A 21,810-nucleotide genomic window follows, 5' to 3' on the forward strand; every position below is an offset into this window, starting at 1 on the left:
TTATGTATAATAGGATTATGGTTATATGAGAAAATGTATTTTTTTAGAGATGCTTATTAAAGTACATTGGAAGTGAGGAATGACACAATATTTAGGATCTGCTTTAAAGCACTGACAATTTTGATAAAAAGAAAATAGATGAATCAAACATAGCAAAATCTTGGTAACTGTTGATTCTTAGTGGTGGGTGTATGGGAATTTATTGTACTATTCTATTTTTAATTAAAGAAAAAAGTCAGTGCCAAAGGAAAAAAAAGAGGTGGTGGTGGTTATTGACCTAGATTTAAAGATTCCTTGGTTAGCTATTATTATTATTATAAAAAAAGACTTTCCGTATAAGCAGTATGCAGATTACAGAATAAGCAATTCAAAAGGCTGAAGTCCTCTCTTTATAAAGATGATATTTGTTTAAAAATGATGTGAAGCAAATGTAGCAAAAACGTTAATGTACAATTTTGGTTATAGATTCTTGGGTATATTTTATATTGTTCTCTATAGTTTTGTTATGTGTGGTGGTTTTAAAACAAGGCCTCAAATTCTTTGACATTGTTCCTATTGATAGGTGGGGTCTTATGTTCCCTCCCATTGAATTTCAGCAGGCTCATTTGTAGCCTATAGAATGTGGTGAAGGTAACACTGCCTGACTTCCCAGGCTAGGTCAGAAAAGGCAATTTCAGTTTCTGCATTGCTTGCTAGAACACACACTTTGAGCCCTGAGCAGGCATGGAAGAAGTTCGATTGCCTTGAGGCCACCAGGCAATGAGGAAGCTAGTCACATGGAGAGGCCACATGTTGGCACTATGCTTGGCAGTTCTAGTCCTTGAGTCTTCCCAGCCTAGGCACCAGATATGTAAGTTAGTGACACCTTAGATGATTCAAACTCTTGGCCATCAAGAAACCCCCTCAGCTTTCTAATTTTCCCAGATAAGGCCCCATACTATATGGAGTAGAGACAAGCTACCCCTACTGTACCCTTTCCAAATGCCTGACCTGTATAATACATGAGAAAGTTCTTGTTTTAAGCTGGAAAAAAAACCCCCTCCTTCAGTGAACCTGGATTTTGAGGAAAAAATACTATGAAAGACATTTTGTGGGGCACAGTGGAGAAAATTTAATGATGGACTGGGTATTAGATGATCTTAAGGAATTATTAACTGTTAAGTACAACAAAGGTAGTATGGTTACATAGGAGGGTGTCCTTAGGCGATATTGAAGTATTAAGGGGTAAAATATCATGTTATGGCTGCAACTACTTTGAAGTGGCTCAGCAAAAGCTAGAAGATAAATGAATAAAGCAAATACAGCAAAATATATTGAGAATATAGGTGTTTGTGTACTATCTTTCTACATTTATGTATGTTTGAAATTTGTCATCATAAAAAATTTTAAATGACTGAGACTAAGATTATAACAACCCAATGAAATGTTTAGTCCTTGAAAACATCCTGATTTGAATACACAAATTATAAGATACTTTTGGTACAATGGGGGGGGTATTTGAATAAGGATTTGGTATTAAATGACATTAGAAAATAAATGTTACTTGACTTAGGTGTCATAAAATGGTACCATGGTTATAGAAGAAAATGTCATTTTCATAGCAAAGCATACTGAACTATTTGGTATGTCATGATGGATGGCAATAGCAAGAATGACAAAGTTAAGGACTTCCAAAAACACACTCCTGAATTAAGACAATGAAAAAACTGGTAAAAATTGTCAGAAAAAAACTTTTGCAGAACTCTGGATAATTAGCTAAAGGCTTACAGTAACCCTCTAGTGAATTCTAGTAGGGAAGTGAAGACTGTGAAACGGGTGAGAAGGACACTTTTTATTGTATATCCACATGTACTTTTTGCCCTCCTGGAATTTATACAATTATTATTATCTTTTAATGTTTATTTATTTTTGAGAGAGCACACAAGTGGGGAAGGGGCAGAGAGTGGGGGAGACAGATGATCTGAAGCAGGCTCTGTGCTGATAGCAGAGAGCCCGATGCAGGGCTTGAACTCATGAACCGTTGAGATCATGACCTGAGTCGAAGTCAGACACTTAACTGACTGAGCCACCCAGATGCCTGCCCTTTTGGACATCATTGGGGATCCATCGTCGGTAAATAATCAGAGACACCAACACATATAAAAATGTTCACCTCAAATATTACTAATTGTGAAAATGTGGCAATAGGCTAAATGCCTCACGTTAAAGAGAAGTTAGGTAAACAAGGTATATCCACAGAATAGAATATTTTGTAGCCATTAAAATACTTATAAACAATGGCGTAAGGACATGCTTATGAAATAATATTGATTTAAAAGGCCAGGTATATTTACTGGTTTTCAACTTTTATAGTCAACCGCTAGTTACTATAGAGTATTTATCACAAGAAAATGTAAATGCTAACAACCTTGACAATGTAAACAAAAATGTGCAGTTCATGAGAAGTGGGAAGCAGGAAGGAGTACTAATGTCTGTATCTTAGAAAGTGGATAATCAAGACAGACTGACAGAAGCTGAGAGACAGAGAAATAGAGACTAAGTTGGTACATCAAGAATGGTGGTATAAATAAACCCTATTATCTTGAATTTTGGAGGTAACAACCAGAAAAAAAAAAACTATGAGGTTGCCTCTCAGGCACAGGATTGGAAGTGGGGAAAGCAGGGGCAAAGACCACTGAATTTCATCCTAAACTCCTCTGTACTATTTGATTTGCTACCTAATATACACATTAATTTGATTAAAAGACAAAAAAAAGCTTAAAGCAGGATATAGGCCTGTCTCTACACAGTGTAATTTTAACCATAAAAAGAAATACATAGGAAAAACAGACTTGAAGGAAACGTGTCAAAACATTAACACAGTGGTTGCTTCCGGGTAACTGGATCATGGGTGGTTTCTTCTTTACACTTTCCTCTATTTTCCATATTTTCCCACTTTTCTATTTTGCTAATCAGCCAGAAACTATATGAAAAAATACAATCAGAAAATAGGACTTAAAAAAGAAAAAAGTAACATTTGCTGACTGGCTAAGAGAACACTTCCTAGGATTACTCTGCCACCCTTGTCCCCCAACCCCAAGCCAACAGCAGAAAGGCCAAATAAGGATGGGTGGGGCCAGCAGGATCTTTATTTCCTGGGGAACCATGGGTAACTGAGATGCCAGCACCCTCTGTGATAGACTGCTGCAGTAATGGCTTTCAATTTGCTCTCATCTCCCTGTAGCATAGGATTCTGCAGTTGTCTCTCTCTCTCTCCTCTCTCTCTTGAGATGTAATGTATTTCTCCAACCCTGGAATTGAGGCTTGACTATGTAACTTGCTTTGGCCAGTGGGACAATTGAAAACATGACACAGGCTGAGGCTTGAAAAGTGCTGGTAAGCTGGGGCTTTCCTTCTCTTACTACTGGACATGCTTCTGCTATCCTGTGAAAAAGCTCAGGCTGGCTTCCTGGTAGACCAGGAGAGACCACATGGGGAGGCCCTAGCCACCCCAAATTAGGTCAAGACCCCTGAGGAAGATCTTTTTAGACCATCCAGCCCCAGCCAAGCCAGTCCAGACTAGGACAATAGCTTAGCCAACCTACAGAATCATGAGAAATGATCAGCCGTTACTGTTCTGAGCCGCTAAGTTTTGGATAGTTTAATAAGCAGCAAAAGCTAACTGACACAGACTCCACTGTGAAAACCACCGAACCAATGAGATGAATAAAATTACCCTCTAAATTCCATGTTCAACTCAATGACCATTCTTTTTTCCTTCCTCAGAGCTGGCCTCTCAGCCAGTATAGGTGACAGTCTAAGGAGTCTTGGGCCTTGTGGAGTTAGGCAGTCAGCAGAATTTCCTTCATTTGACAAAATTATTTATTACCAAAGGTCTGGGATGACAGTAGCAGAATGTTCTCAGAAGTCTGAGACTGCTTGTTGGAATATGCTCAAGATCTTTTTTTGAAAGTTTATTTATTTATAATGAAAGAGAGAGTGTGCACAAGAGTATGAGTGGGGGAGGGGCAGAGAGAGGGAGAGAGAGAGAGAATCCCAAGCAGGCTCTGCACTGTCAGCACAGAACCCTATGTGGGTCTGGAACTCACAAACCGTGAGATTGTGACCTAAGCCAAAGTCAAAGTTGAATGCTTAACCAACTGAGCCACCCAGGTGTCCCTCAAGGTATTCTTTTCACTTCAAGCCATATAATATCAGAAGCAACATGGTTCGTTACCTCTGGCTATGCTGAGCTGAGTGCATGAAATGTGTCTTACTGATCATTTTTACTCCAGCCCCTAACACGGTACCTGGCACACAGATGGTAATCAACAAATGTTTACTGAATAAACAAATGAATGACTGAATCATGTCTCCTTATGTTAAATATCCCAACTACCCCCAGCCTATTTTCCCCAAACCATACCTACAGAGTTTAAGGACAGAATACTGGGTCACCTTTAGGACTCCATGGAGCATCATCTGAATTTTTCTTTTTCTTGGGTCGAGATTTCAAAGCAGGGTCATCATCGTCAGACTCCAGGGAAGGATAAACTGTAGTGAAAGGGAAAAGCAGGGTAAACTGAGATTTCGTTCAGAAGCATGAAGACAGATGGATACCTATATTTCAGCTCCTCCCACTCCTACCAGTAGACTCTTTACTTAATTCATATACAAAGGCAGGAACCCCTGAATGTGCCACATATTTTTCATGTCTTTCTACCTTTGTACTTTTGCTGCAAATGTCCTTCTCCAAGTATCACCTAATTCTGATTCATTCTCAACATCCATTTAGTGAGCAACCTTATGAGTTACTTTACTGACCCTGCAAAATTCAGCTCCAGATTCACTACCTAAAGAAGCCTTCCTTGTTCTCCCAGTCTGACTGAAATGCCTCCTCAACTCTCCAGAGCATCCTGGGTATACCTCTACTGGAGTTACTTGTTATACAGCATTTAAGAGTTGATAAGTAAATAGGTCACCCCTGATTTACCCTGAGGACAGGGATATGTATTATTTGATTTCAAATTAAGGGAGCCTAACAATGCAGAGTGGGCAATCAATAAGTGTTGGCTGAAATGGAAAAAGAAATGCTATGCACATTATTTACAGAAAGGGAACAAAAAGACCATCTGGGCTGAGTGACAACTGAACTGGCAACAAGATTACTGGAAATGAATTATCTGAATGACAAAACACACATATACAAGTATCTCATCCTATACACATACATACAAACATCCAGTTTTATCATACTCTCCTCATAAACCACATGTAACACCTATAGGATTTAATGGGAAAATGGTCTAGATAGATCCTACTGAAGTCAACTCTGTTACTACTGCTGCTAAACCTAAAAGAGAAGCAAAGTGAGAGTGAAACTTCTTCCTAATGATCCTACTCCCACATCTTCTAATGACCAGCTTCAAATTTCTGTAGAATTCTACTTCATCAGAGGAATACAGTCTTGTACTTCCTTCTAGTGGGACCTCTTTTTTTTTTTGTAACTACATGAGATCATGGATGTTAACTAAGTATACTGTGGTAATTATTTCACAATATATGTAAGCCAAGTCTGTATACTGTATATGGTATACTTTAAATTTATACAATTCTGTACACCAATTATTTCTTAATAAAACTTAAAAAAAAGAAAAAAAGGATTTTTTAAAAAATTGTGTGAAAGAGAAAATTAAATTCATTTAAGACTTAATGACAAAAATATATTTTCTAGTTCCTAAAAAAGGAAAGTTGATATAATACACACATTAATAAAATGAAAAGACATGATCATCTCAGTTGAAAAGAATGTGACAAAACCCAACACCCATCCAAGATAAAAAACACTCAGATAAAAGGGCACTTCCTCAATACAGTAACAGACATTTATGAAAACCCACAACTAACATCATACTCAAAAGTGAAAGGCTAAAACTTTTCCCTGAAGATCAAGAATGAGACAAGTATGCCCACTTTCACCACTATTATTCAACATTGTACTGGAAGTTCTATCCAGAACAAATAAGAAAAAGAAATAAAAGGCATCAAATTAGAAAGGAAGAAATAAAACTCTATTTGCAGATGACTTTATGCTATGTACAGAAAAATCCTAAAGAATCTTCAAAAATCTATTAGAGCTAATAACAGAAATCAGTAAAGTTTAAGGATCATGAGAGCTAATAACAGAAATCAGTAAAGTTTAAGGATTATGAGATCAATGTAAAAATCAGTTGTGTTTCTAGAAGAACAATATGTAAAGAAAATTAAGAGAACAATTCCATGTACAATAGCATCAAAAAGAATAAAGCAAATAATAAATTTTAATCAAGGAGGTATGAGACTTATATACTGAAAACTACAAAACATTACTGAAAGAAATTAAAGAAGACCTAAATAAATGGAAAACCAGCCTATGTTCATAGATTGAAGTTCTTAATATTGTTAAGAGGCAATAATATCCAAAGCATTCTACAAATTCAATGAAATGCCTATCAAAATACTGATGGCATTTTTTTGCAGAAATGGAAAAGTTGATCCTAAAATTCCAATGGAATTGCAAGGTACCTGGAATTGCCAAAACAATCTTGAAAAAGAATAGAATGATGGAATAAAATTGAGAGTCCAGAAAGAAACCCCAACATCTATAGTCAATTGAATTTCTGACAAGGGTTCCAAGGACATTCTATGGGGACAAGACAGTCTCTTTAAAAGTGAGCGTTATACAAAGAAACATAGTAAAAAACTCATTGATAAATTAAAATCAAATATTAAAAATTATTCAAATAATCCAAATGAGGGGAGGAAATGAGAAAGAGAAACAAAAAGAGAAAACAAATATAAATGACACAATAAAATGGTAAGCCTTCATCTGAACATATCATTAGTTACATTAAACATAAATGGTCTAAAAATAGATAATCAATAAGGATTTTTTAAAACACCATATAACTCAAGTAAATGGTTACAAAAAAACTCACTTTAAATGAAATCATATAGGTAAGAAATAAAAGGACAGAACAATAACTTAAATTTCCCCTGAAAAATACCTACCATTGCGTGCATTTTTAATTTGTTGAAATGCCATTGTTTCTTAGTTTATTCAGTACTACATCTGAAATCTGTATGTTTCTGTGTGTAAATCTAACTCGTTATTTCTGACTGTGCTAACATTTACCACCCATGACTTCTCCTTTCCCCAAGGGATGGCATCAAGGCCCCCTATAGGAATATTAGCATACCTGTCTCCTGATGGATTTGTGGGAGACATTCTCTGGGCTACATGTTCCACAGTAAGATTTCATGATTAATATTCTTGCCACCAGACTGCACCAGTATGGTCCTGCCACATCCCTGTAAGCACTGAAGTCAGAATTCTAAATTACACTAAGTGATTATGTGGTTGTATCCATTTGCATTTTTCTGCAAATAAGTGAGGTGTACAGCGGTTTCCTGACCTCCAATGAATCAGTTCAATCTTAGAAGCTTATTTTCCTTTCTTTTTTTCAAACAGTGAATACAAGTTTCCTCTTGGTTCAGTTTAGAGAAATGAGGCTTCATCTTATTCTAAATTATTTCAGTGAATAGCAGTGAGAACAGATTCAAGTTTTTTTTCTCTTAATTCTGTATGGATGTGAATCAAATATCACTTGGGAACCAAAGATAAAGGATACAGGCTGAGTTCTGGGTCATGGTAAAAATAAATGAATCAATGAATAAATGAATGAATACATAAATAAAAAGGAAGAAGGGAAGAAAATGATATATCATACCATTAATTAAAGAAAGCTGGATCAACTATATTATCAGACAAAGTAACTTCAGACCAAGAAAAATTACCTGGAACATAAAGGGAACTAACATAATGACAAGAGGTTGAACTCAATAAGAAGGCATAACAATCTTAAATGTGGATGCACCTAATAGCAGAGCTTCCAAGTACATGAAGTAGAAACTTATGGAACTAAAAAGGGATATAGACAAATCCTTAATTTTAATTGGGAGACTTCAACACTTCTCTCTCAGTAATTGATACAAGTACACAGAAAATCAGCAAAGATATAGAACATCATCATCAATCAGCTTGATCTAATTGAAACTTTTAGAACACTCAACCCAACAATAGTTGAATATACATTCTTATCAAGTTCACAGTGCAAAATTATCAACATAGACTAAATCCTGAGTAATAAAAAAAATCATAGTAAATATTAAATAAAACCAAAAGTAGGTCTTTTGAAAAGATCCATTAACTGATAAAATGCTAGCAAGAATGACACAGGAAAAAGGACAAGACACAAATTACTAATATCAAGAATAAAAAGGGAGATACTAAAGACATCACAGACATTAAAAGGATATTAGGAGAATACTACAAACAATTCTGTTTGTAGTATTAATACTATTACTACTAGTAATAATACCTACTAAGGAAAATAAAACCATAGTTAAAACTTGAAAAAGAAGTCTCTAGGCACAGATGGTTTCATTTACAAATTCAACTAAACACCTGAAAAAAGAAAAAAAAAAAACACTAATTCTACACAACCAGTTCCACAAAATAGAAGAGAAGGGAGTATTTCCCAGCTCATTGTTTGAGGCCAGCATTGCCCTTATACCAAAACTGAAGTCAGAGAGTAAAAGAAAATTACAGACCAGTATCAATCATAAACATAGACACAAAAATCCTCAGTGAAATTCTAGTAATTGAATCCGGTAATATATAAAAATATTAATATACCATGATCAAGTAAGGTCTATACTGTAATTTTAAGTCTGGTTCAATATTTGAAAATCAATCAATGTAACCTACCATATTAATAGACAAAAGAAGAAAAACCACATGATCATATCCATTGACAGAACAAAAACACTGGGCAAAATTCGATACCCACTCGTAAACAAACTCAGCAAAAGAGGAATAGAAATGAACTTCCTTAACCTGACAACCTATGGCTAATATTATAATAGTGAAAAGACTGAGTGTTTTCCCCCTTACATTGGAAACAAGGTAAGGTTGTTCACTCACCATACAGTGCTTCAAGTTCTAGCCAAAACAAAAAGGCAAGAAGAAATAAAAGACTTACAGATTAGAACGAAATGAATAAGACTGTCTATATTTGCACATGACATAATCATCTATACAAAAAATCCCAAGAATATATTTTTGAAACTCCTAGAATAAATTAATATACCAATATTGCAGGATACAAGGTCAATACACCAAAATCATATTTATGCATACTGCATTTAACAATTGGAAACCAAAAGTTAAAAAAGGTACCATTCATAATATCTCCAAAAATACAGAACTTTGGGATAAATCTAACAAAACATGTACAGGGTCTGTATGTAAAATTTATAAAACACTGATGAAAGATATTTTAAAAAGATTAAATACAGAGGAACATACCATATACATAGATTAGAAGATTCAATATATCTAAGATGCCAATTGTCTTACAGTCATTGTAGAAATAGTTTGGTGATTTCTCAAAGACTTAAACATAGAATTATCATATGACCTAGCAATTCTACTCCTAGGTATATGCTCAGGACAAATGAAAACATAACATATCCACACAGAAACATAGACGCAAATGTCTATAGCAGCATTATTCATAATAGCCAAAAGATGGAAATAACCCAAATGCCCATTAGCAGATGAACAGATAAACAAATTGTGGCATATCCATACAATGAAATACTGTTCATCCATAAAAAGGAACAAAATACTGATATATTCTACAACTTAGATGAACCTTGAAAACATTATGCTAAACAAAATAAGCCAGACACAAAAGGTCAAATATTACATTATTACTTTATATGAAATATCTATAATGGGCAAGAAAGAAATCAGACAGAAAGCAGATTAGTGATTAACAGGAGATGAGTGTTACCAGCAGGGTAACAATCACTTAATGGATGTGGGGAGTTTTTCTGAGGTGATGAAAATGTTTTGGAAACAGAGAGAGGCACCGGTTTCATAACACTGTAAATGCACTAAATGCCACTGAATTGTACAATTTAAAATGGTTAAATTACATGTTTTGTGAATTTTACCTCAATGAAAAATAAAGATGCTAATTTTCACCAAACTGATCTATACATTTAAATACAATTCCAATCAAAATTCCAGAAGAAATGTTTGTGGCTTCAGATAAACTAATTCTAAAATTTACATGGAAAGGCAAAATTGAACTCATAGTACTTGATCTTAAGAATTGCTATAGGGCTATAGTAATCAAAACAATGAAGTACTGGCAAAGGCACAGATACATAGATCAGTGCAAAAGAATGAAACAATTCAGAAACAGACCCACACAAATTTGGCCATTTGACGTTTTACAAAGGTGTAAATGCAAGTCAATGGTGAAAAAAGTCTATTAAACAAATGGTGGTGTTGTGACAACTGGACATCCATATGCCAAAAAAGGGGCGAGAACCTCAACCTAAACATGCCTTATGTAAAACTTCAGTCAGAATAGATCATGGATAGAAATGTAAAACCATAACATTTTTAGATGAAAAGAGACAACTGTTATGACCTGAGTTTACATAAAGAATTGCTAAAGGAGACATCAAAAGCATAATCATTAAAAGATAAAATTGAAGGGCGCCTGGGTGGTTCAGTTGGTTGAGTGTCCGACTCTTGATTTCAGCTTAGGTCATGATCCCAGGGTTGTGGGATCGAGTCCCATGTCAGGCTTAAGATTCTCTCTCTCTCTCTCTCTCTCTCTCTCTCTCTCTCTCTCTCTCTCTCCCTCCCTCCCTCCCTCCCTCCCTCCCTCCCTCCCTCCCTCTGCCCCTCTCCTTCGCTTGTAGTCTCTAAAAAATAAATAAATAAAATTGAGACACTGGACTTTTCTAGAAAATGTAAGTGCTTACTTTAAGAAAGAAAGTGTTAAGAATGAAAGACAAGCTATAGACTAGGGGAAAATATATCTGATAAGAGACTTGAACTCAGACTATAAAGAAATTTCAAAGCTCAACACTTAAGAAATAAAAAGCACAACTAAAAAAAGGAGCAAAAGTTAGAAGATGGAGGAGTAGGAGGATCCTGATCTTGCTTGTCCTACAGACGTACCAAGGTAACAGCCACATCAGTGCAACTGACACTGAAAATGACCAAAGGCTGGTAGAACAGACATTACACAGTTAATTGTAAACAGGAGGCCACATCAAAAGGGTAGGAGGGATGGAGATGAGACTAATCACAAACAGAAGGGACACTACAAGCACAAAGAAGTGAGAAGATCAGACCCCACCCGAGGCACAGAGGACCCACACTGGAAAGACGAGTTTCTGTAACATTTGGCTTTGAAAACAAGTGGGGCTTCACTTTGAGAGTTTTTACACTCAGCAGGGCTTACCTCCAGGTACTTTAAAAACCAGTGGGCTTAGATCCTGGGAAGAGCTATATTATATTCTGGAGAATTGGAGGGCAATAGGGAACTGGGACCCAGCCCTTCAAGGGCCAGTAAAACAAATAACCTGGCCAAGATACAGCACGGAAGCAGCAGTTTGAAAAGCACCTGGGGTATACTGAAGAAGATTTATTTACTAATCTCAGAACTTGCACTAGAGGAGCAGGAATTTTTAGGAGACGTCTCCAAGAACAAAACTGTTGGTAGGCACCATTTCTCTTTCCCTGTCCCCAGTGTGGATAGCAGGTCACTTGTGGGAACCAGTGTAAACACTGTCTACCTATCTTGCTAGCACCATGTGCCCTTCCCCCATGCTCTCCTGCCAGTCGGTCCATCCAACCTACCCCACTGAAGAGACAGGTCTCCCTCCAAAGCTACTCCTGTACCAATATGCTCTGCAAGGAACCCCAGCAGAGAAAAGCACCAGTCCAAAGTGACTACTGTCTGGGAGAGAAGGGAAGATAACCATACACATCAGTATGCCCTCAGTCCCAGTGCCTGAACCTTAGAACTGGCAGCACAGAGATAGTGCCCTGCCCATCAGTCCTAGACTGGGGGTAGGCATCTTGTCCAACTCTCAGCTCCACGGATCAATGAAAGCCTCTGGGAGTACAATATAGAGACTGCCCTGTGGGTCAATGTGACTACAGCCCCAGGAGATGAGCTGAGGGCAGGCAAGTGTGTAACTACTGACACCACCCAACTTATAAGCCCATGGCAAACCCAGACAGGCCCTTTAACAGCACAGGGACCAAATCCTGCCCTGTGTGCCCAAAGTAGGCAGAGTAGGTCATTGCAACCAAGTGGACTGAAGGTATACGTGGCTCAGTTACAATAGTAGAGGCACACCCACCCACAAAAGAGACACCTCTAACTTGTCTGGTTCTGGTGAACAGGGGACATTGTGCTAAAGGGCACCACAGGACCACTTCTTCATAAGGTCACTACTTTCAAGATCAGGAATTGTAGCCTAATTTCCTAATAGATAGAAACAAAGACAGAGTCAGACAAAATGAGGAGACAGAGGAATATGTATGAAATCAAAGAACAGGACAAAACCACAACAAAACAGCTAAATTAAATGAAGATAAGTAATATGCCTGTTAAGAGAATTCAAAGTAATGGTCATAAAAATACTCACTGGACTTGAGAAAAGAATGAAGGATCTCAGTGAGACCTTTAACAAAGAGCCAGAAAATATAAAAAAGACCCAGTCAGACGCCAATGACTCAATAACTGAAATAAAAATATACTAGAAGGAATCAATAGCAGATTAGAGGAGGAAGAATAATGGATCAGCAATCTGGAAGACGGTAATGGAAAGCAACCAAGCTGGGCAGCAAAAAGAAAAAAAATGAGAATAGGTTAAGGAACTCAATAACATTATGAAGTATAATAACATTCACATTATAGGGATCACAGAATCAGAAGAAAAGAGAGAGAGAAGGGAGCAGAAAATTTACTTGAAGAAATAATAGCTGAAAACTTTCCTAATCTGAGGTAGGAAACAGATATCCTGATCCTGGAAGCACAGAGAGTACCCAACAAAATTATCCCAAGAAGGACCACAGCAAAACACATGATAATTAAAATGGCAAAAAGCAGTGATAAAGAGAGAATTTTAAAAGTAGCAAGAGAAAATGAAACCGTTACATACAAGAGAAACCCCGTAAGGTTATCAGCTAATTTCTCTGAAGAAACTTGTCAGGCCAGAAGGGAGTGGCATCATATATTCAAAGTGCTGAAAGGAAAAAACCTGCAACCAAGAATATGCAAACCCACCAAGGACATCATTCAGAACAGAAAGACAGATAAAGAATTTCCCAGGCAAAAAAAAGTTAAAGGAGTTCATCACCAATAAACCAGCCCTGCAAGAAATGTTAAAGGGAATTCTTTGAGTGGAAAGAGAAGGCCTTAATCACAAGTAAGAAAATAATGGGAAAAAATTTCACAGGTAAATGCAAACACATAATAAAAGTAGTACATAAATCATTTATCAAATCAATATGAAGGTTAAAGCACAAAGACAGTAAAATCAATTATATCTATAAAAATCAGTCAAGGGATTCACAAAATAAAAGGATGTAAAGTATGATGTTATATAGAACATGGGGAGTGGTAAAAATTTAATGTTTTAAGTGGGTACCAACTTAAGCGACCATCAACTTAATATAGACTGCTATAGGCATAAGATGTTATTATGAACCTAATGGTAACCACAAATCAAAAACTTGTAATACATACACAAAAAATAAGAGAAAGGAATCTGAGCATATCACGCAAAAATGCAATTAAACTACAAGGGAAGAGAGCAAAAGAACTACAGAAATAACTGAAAAACAAATAACAATGGCAATAAGTACATACCTTCCAATAATTACTTTAAATGTAAATGGACTAAACGATCCAATCAAAAGGCACAGGGTGGTTGAATGGATAAAAGAGCAAGACCCATCTATAAGAGGCTCACTTCAGACCTAAGATATATGCAGACTGAAAGTGAAAGGATGGAAAAACATTTACCATGCAAATGGAAGCAAAAAGAAAGCTGGGTATCAATACTGATGTCAAACAAAATAGACTTCATTTTTATAAGTTTACTTATTTATTTTGAGAGTGAGAGAGTGCAAGAGTATGAGCAGGGGAGGGGCAGAGTGAGAGGGAGAGAGAATCCCAAGCAGGCTCCGTGATGTCAGCGCAGAGCCCGATGCAGGGCTTGATCCCATGAACTGTGAGATCATGACCTGAGCTGAGATCAAGAGTTGGACACTTAACTGACTGAGCCACTCAAGCACCCCTGATATCAAACAAAATAAACTTTAAAACAAAGACTGCAACAAGAGACAAGGAAGGGCACCACCTAATGATAAAGTGAACAATCCAACAAAAGGATAGAACAATTGTAAATATTTAAGCGCCCAACATGGAATCACCTAAATACATAAAGCAACTATTAACAAAGTAAGGATCTGCAGTAAGGATCAATGCAAGGATCATTCAGACAGAAAATCAACAAGGAAACAATGGCTTTGAATGACACATTGAACCAGATGGCCCTAATAGATATATTCAGAATATTCCAACTAAAAAGAGAATACTCATTCTTTTTAAGTGCACATGGAGCCTTCTTCAGAATAGAACACCTGTAAAGCCATGAAACAAGTCTCAATAAATTTAAAAAGACTGAAATCGTATGATGTATCTTTTCTGACTACAACAGTATGAAACTAGAAACCAACCACAAGACTAACTCTGGAAAAAGCACAAATACATGGAGGCTAAATAACATGCTACTCAACAGTGAATGGATCAACCGAAAAATCAAAGAGGAAATTTTAAAAACATATGGAAACAAGTGAAAATGAAAACACAATTGTCCAAAATAACTGGAATGCAGCAAAAGGTGTTCTAAAAGGGAAGATTACAGCAATACAGGCCTACTTAAACAAACAAGAAAAATCTCAAATATACATCCTAACCCTACACCTGAAGGAGATAGAAAAAGAACAAACAAAGCCGAGTAGAAGGAAAGACATAATAATGAGTAGAGCAGAAATAAATAAAATGGAGACCAAACAATAGAACACATCAATGAAACAAAGAACTGGTTCTTTGAAAATATAAACAAAATGGATAAACCTTTAGCCAGACTCATCAAGAAAAAGAGAGAACTCAAAATCAGAATGAAGGAGGAGAAATAACAACCACACCACAGGAATACAAAAGATTGTAAGAGAATACTCTAAACACTTATATGCCAACAAATTGGACAACTGAGAAAAAATGGATAAATTCCTAGAAACATATAACCTTACACAACCGAATCATGAAGAAATACAAAAATATGAACTGACCAATTACCAGCAATGAAATTGAATCAACAATCAAAAAACTTGCAGCAAACAAAACTCCAAGACCTTCAAAGGTGAATTCTAGGCTTCACAGGTGAATTTTACCAAACACTTACAGAAGTATTAATACCTACCTATTCTTCTCAAATTATTCAAAAAAAAAAAAAAAAAACAAAAACAGAAGAGGAAGGAAAGCTTCCAAATTCACCCTGCAAGGCCACCATCACTCTGATACCAAAACCAGATGAACACACTAAAAAAAGAAAACTACAGGCCAGTATCTCTGATGAACACAGATGCAAAAATCCTCAACAAAATAGTAGCAAACTAAATCCAACAATACATTTAAAAAATTATTCACCACGCTCAAGTGGGATTTATTCCCAAAATGCAAGGGTGGTTCAATATTCACAAATCAATGTGATACATCATATCAATAAGAGAAAGATTAAAAACCATTTCAATAGATGTAGAAAAAGCACTTGACCAGGTACAACATCTATTCATGATATAAATTCTTAACAAAGTAGGTTTAGAGGGAACATATACTTCAACATAATAAAGGTCATATATGAAAAACCCACAGAGAACATCCTACTTGATGGAGAAAACTGAGAGCTTTTCCCCTAAGATCAGGAATAAGAAAAGGATGTCTACTCTCACCACTTTTGTTCAACATAGTACTGGAAGTCCTAGCCACAGCAGTCAGACAAGAAAAAGAAATAAAGGGTATCCAAATTGGTCAGGGAAAGTAAAACTCTCACTATTTGCAGATGACATAATAAAACCCTAAAGATATCACCAAAAATTCACTAGAACTGATAAATAAATTCAGTAAAGTTGTAGGATACAAAATTATATATAGAAACCTGTTGCATTTCTATATACTAAAAATGAAGTAGCAGAAAGAAAAATTAAGGAAATAATTCCAGTTACAACTCCACCAAAAATAACAAAATACCTAGGAATGAATTTATTTAAGAAAGTGAAAGACCTGTACTTTGAAAAACTATAAAATGCTGATGAAAGAAATTGAAGAGAACACAAATAGAAAGATATTCCATGCTCATGGATTGGAAGAACAAATATTGTTAAAATGTCCATACCACCCAAAGCAATCTACAGATTTAATGCAATCCCTTTCAAAATGCCAACATTTTTTCACAGCACTAGAACAAATAACACTAAAATCTGTATCGACCCACAAAAGACCCTGAATAGTCAAAGCAATCTTAAGAAAGAAGAACAAAGCTGGAAGTTATCACAATCCCAAATTTCAAAATATGCTACAATGCTGCAGTAGTAATCAAAACAGTATGGTACCGGCACAAAAACAGACGCATAGATCAATCAAACAGAATAGAGAGGCCAGAAATAAGCCCATACCTATATGGTCAATTAATCCACAACAAAGGAGGCAAGAAGATACAATGGAGAAAAGACAGTCTCTTCATTAAATGGTGACAGGAAAACAGGACAGCTACATGCAAAAAAATGAAACTGGACCACTTTCTTAGACCATACATAAAAATATACTCAAAATGGATTAAGGACCTAAATGTGTGACCTGAAATCATAAAACTCCTAGAAAGTAAACATATGCAATAATCTTGACAATGGACATAGAAACATTTTTCTAGCTATGTGTCCTTGGGCAAGGGAAACAAAAGCAAAATTAAACTATTTGGACTACACCAAAACACAAAGCTTTTGCAGAGCAAAGGAAGCCAGCAAAGGAAACAAAAAGGCAACCTACGGAATAGGAGAAAATATTTGCAAATGATATATTCAATAAGGGATTAATATCCAAAAAATACAAAAACTTAAACAACTCAACACCAAAAAAAGCAAACAAATACTCTGATTTAAACATGGGCCGAGAACCTGTACAGACGTTTTTCCAAAGACAACCTACAGATGGCCAACACATGGAAAAAATGCTCAACATCAATAATCATCATGGAAATGCAAATCAAAACCACAATGAGATATCACTTTATATCTGTCAGAATGGCTAAAAATCAAAGACAAGAAATAACAACCATTGGGCAGGATGTGGAGAAAACAGAACTCTTGTGGACTGTTGGTGGGAATGCATATTGATGTGGCCACTGTGGAAAACAATATGAAGCTTCCTCAAAAAAATTAAAAATAGAATTACCATATGATCCAGTAATGTCACAATGTCACTACTGGGTATTTACACAAAGAAAATAAAAACACTAATTTGAAAAGATATATGCACCTCTATGTTTACTGCAGCATTATTTATAATAGCCATGATATAGAAGCAACTCAACCACAGATAAGCCCATCCACAGATCAATGAATAAAGAAAATGTGGTATTACACACACACACACACACACACACACACACACACACACACACACTGAACTATTACTCAGCCATAGAAAAGAATGAGATCCTGCCATTTACAACAGTGTGGAGGGACCTACAGAGTTTAATGCTAAGTGAAATAAGTCAGAGAAAGACAAATACAATATGATTTCACTCATATGTGGAATTTAAGAAACAAAATGAAGGAACAAACAGAAAAGGAGACAAACAAAAAACTAGAATCTTTATAGAGAACAAACTGGTGGTTGTCAGGGCAGGTAGTTATGGGGAATGGGTGAAATAGATAAAGGGGATTAAGAGAACACCTATCTTGATGAGCAGTAAGTCACGTACAGAACTGTTGAATCTTTATATTGTATACCTGGAATTAATATAACACTCTATGTTTATTATACCTCTAAAAAAATATAGGCAAGTCATTCAAAGCATCTATTTAAAGACATCTCAAAAGAGAGATGCATGAATGGTCAATAGATATATCATCAGACATTAGAAAACCCATTAAATGAGATATCACTATACACTTATTAGGATGGCTAAAATAAATACAATGACAATACCAAGTGCTGAAAAGTATGTGGAGCAATTGGAACTCTCATACATTATTGGTAGGAATGTAAAGTGGCACAACCACTCTGGGAAACACCTTGGCCATTTCTTATCCACTGCCCATACAGTCCAGGAATCCCATTCTAAGGCATTTACCCTAGAGAAATGAAGACTCATGTTCACACAAAAGCCTGCACATGAATGTTCACAGCAGCTCATCCAAAGCTATAAACAACCCAAATGTCCTTCAACAGGTGAATGGATAAAGAAACTGTGGTTTACAATGGACGAGAGCAGTAAAAAGGAAACATCTATTGATACATAAGAACATCTATACTGAATAATAGATGCTAATCTGAAAATATTATATGCTGCGTAACTCCACTTACATGACATTCTGGCAAAGGCTAAAACCACAGGGATGGAAATGAAATCGGTGGTTGCTAGGCGTTAGGGTAGAGGGAGAGCACGGTTACCAAGGGACAACATAAGGGAGTGTGAGGAGGTTCTGTATGCTCATTGTGGTGGTGGTTACAAGAATCTAAACATGTGTATAGCAGCAAAGCCAATTTTACTTCATGCTGATTTGAAAAATAAAATTAAAAAAACCCTTTATCAAAAGGGAAAAGAGACTGAAAAGAAAGGAACAGAGCTTTCAACTTGAGGTGTTGTGCAAAGAGCATTAAGAAAAAGGACTAAAATAAAACCAGAAATTAATAGTAAACAAACAAGATGATTAGTAGTCAAATGAACTAAATAAACAAACTACTGTTAAACACCATGATCAAGTACAGCCAATCCCAAGAAGGAAATGTCAACTCAAAATCAGTAACTCTATTAAGATATATTACCATTAACAAATTAACAGAGAAAAACTATGCACTTATAATCAAAAGATGCCAAAAAAAACCCCATTTGCCAAAACCTAATTCTGTTTCTGATTAAAACAAACGAACAAAAACCTCTCAAACTAGAGATCGATACTCCCCCCTGAACTTCGTGAACACCGCCTATCAGAGACCTACAGAGAGCCCTATGTATCGAGTGGAGAAATACTGGCAGCATTACCTTTAAAGTCAGAAACAATACAAGGATGCCCCCTATCACTGTTACTATTCAACAGTGTGATAAAACTAGAAAAATCTAGAGCTATGGAACACTAGAAAGAAAAGGGATATTATGAGCTAAATTGTGTCCTGCCCCCCCAATTTCATATGTTGAATTCCTAACCCCTAGTACCTCAGAATATGTCTATATTTGGAGATAAGGCTTTCAAAGAGATAATTCAGTTAAAATGAGGCCACTAGGGTGCGCCCTGATCCAATTTGACTGTGTCCTTTTAAGAAGAGATTAGGATATACATAGAGACATCAGGGGCCTATGTTCACAAAGGGAAGATCAGGTGAGGAAGCAGTAAGAGGGAGATTATCTGCAAGCCAAGGAGAGGCCTCAGGGGAACCTAACATTGCTAGTACTTTGATTTTGGACTTCCAGCCTCCAGAACTGTGAGAAAATAAATGTCTGTTGTTTAAGCCGTATAGTCTGTGGCATTTTGTTATAGCAGCTCTAGCAGACTAAGATAGGGGACACAGATTATCTACCTCAAGAGCCCAAGACCATTAACTGAAACAACTAATAAGAGCATAGTAAGGTAATCCAATACAGGATCAAAATAGAAAAATCAATTATTTTCCTGCATACTAGCAGCAGCCAAATGGAAAATGTAATAGATGAAAAGATGCCACTTTCTATAGGAACCAAACTTTAAAACACCTAGTAAATAAACTGAACAACAGATATACAAGAAAACCCATGTGAATAGAGAGACCATGTTTGAAGACAGAAGGACGAGATGGCCTGTTTTGTGACTGCTCATGTCCAAATGACGTCAAAGTCATCCAGAAGTTACACTGGTTCCAAAGCAATTTTCTTTGGCATGTTATTTTTAACCAATCAGGGATGAATTTTCTCACAATTACAGAGAAAGCCCTAGCAATATATGAATACCTACAGACAGAAGCTGAAAATCCTGCAATAGTGCCTCCCACTAGAGGAAGAGAAAATGGTGCCTTTGTTTCCTACAAAATGAAGCTCCAGTGGGAAGAGGATAGCTAAGAAAGCAGATGAGGAAGTTGTGAAGACATTTGCCCTATGTTTAAAAAAGACAAAAAGACTGCTGAAGACTAGGCCCTGAATCAGATTTTAATTTGACGAAGCTGGTATCTATCTTAAGCAAATGCCCTCAAGAACCCACATCTGGAAGGAAAAAGCCTGAGCCCAGGGTTTAAGGCTACAAAGAAACCACTCATTCTGATGCTGGGTGCAAATGCCAATACCTTGCTAACTGGGCAAGGATTATTATTAGGACTGCCATTATTTGGGTGTTTTGCCTTCAAAGCCACAGAGACTTTGAGGAGTGTGCCCTTAACCCTCTTTTTCTTGTAAGCCCTATTATTTTTAGTGTACACATTTTCAGGACATGAAGTTTTTCAAGAATATATACATCCCATTAGAGCAGAAAGGCCTCTCTGATGGAAGATGTCAGTCTCCATAAATTTATCTACAAATGCATGCGATCCTAATTTAAAAAATCCTAATATAATTTTCCATGTAATTTGACAAGCCGATTCTAAAATCCATCTGGAATAGAAAAAACTCAATAATGGCCTGGAAGTTCAGGAAAAATAAGAACAAGTAGATCAGTATCTCCTTATTAAACTGCCTTTCTCGTGTTGCTGGGTAAAGCAGGGAACAAAAGGAAGTAGTTAGGCCAGGGGCAGATGTCTTAGCTGTAGGCTGATGCGACTGTCTCCTGAAGGTATGGTGGGTGGCCAGGGGAACTTGGAAGGCCCCTAAGACCAATCACAGCTCCACTCAGAGATGATGGGCTTGCTGAGCATTTGTGCTCTCTTTAGGTCTAAAGCAAGTTCTGCAGAGGGGATCTGTCCTACCAGACACAAGGCCCATAGTAACTAACCTACGTGGTATTACAAAAGGAATGGACAAATTTTATAGAACAGAAAATATTAATAATATCTAACACTTATCATGTGCTGGGCAATGTTCTGAGTGCTTTATGTAGATTAATTCATTTAATCCTCACAACAATCTATGAGGTAGGTACTATTAGAGAAGCACAGAGAGGTTAACTAGTTTTCCCAATGTCATATAGCTATTAAAGGTCAGAACTGGAAATAGAGTAGAAAAACAAATCCACATACACATGGGAATCTAGTTTATGACAAAAGCAGAACTTCAAACCAGGGGGATAATGATGAACCAGTCAATAAATGGTGTCAGAGCAAATAACTATCCATATGGGAAAAAATTACATTTACATTCTTACCTCCCACAATTCATAAAACTTAATTTCAGAGAAAGAGATACAATTTTGACTTCTACACACGCTTTAGGTAAAAATATAAGAAAGTTTTCTTATACAAGACATAAAATACAAAAAAAAAATCGATAAAGATGACTATGGAAAAACTGAAATCTTCTACATGCTAAAAGACACCATAAATAAAATACAAGCAACAGACTAAAAGAAAACATTTTGCAACATTTCCAGAATATAAATTAAAAAAAACACTCTAGGGGTGCCTGGGTGGCTCAGTTGGTTGAGCGTCCGACTTTGGCCCAGGT

The 21,810-nt window shown here is 36.3% G+C and overlaps 1 protein-coding gene across 3 annotated transcripts in view; it reads right to left on the reverse strand.

Annotated features, from left to right (window-relative positions):
• The window catches only part of PHF8 (PHD finger protein 8), a 93,081-nt gene that overhangs the window by 10,056 nt on the left and 61,215 nt on the right, over positions 1–21,810 (reverse strand). For all 3 annotated transcript variants that reach the window (XM_042973705.1, XM_007089430.3, XM_007089429.3), the window contains one exon: positions 4,438–4,533. In XM_042973705.1, coding sequence (XP_042829639.1) covers positions 4,438–4,533 — 96 coding nt within the window. The remainder of the gene's footprint in view (positions 1–4,437; positions 4,534–21,810) is intronic.

This window comes from Panthera tigris, chromosome X (genome assembly GCF_018350195.1).
Source record: "Panthera tigris isolate Pti1 chromosome X, P.tigris_Pti1_mat1.1, whole genome shotgun sequence".
Lineage (NCBI taxonomy): Eukaryota > Metazoa > Chordata > Mammalia > Carnivora > Felidae > Panthera > Panthera tigris.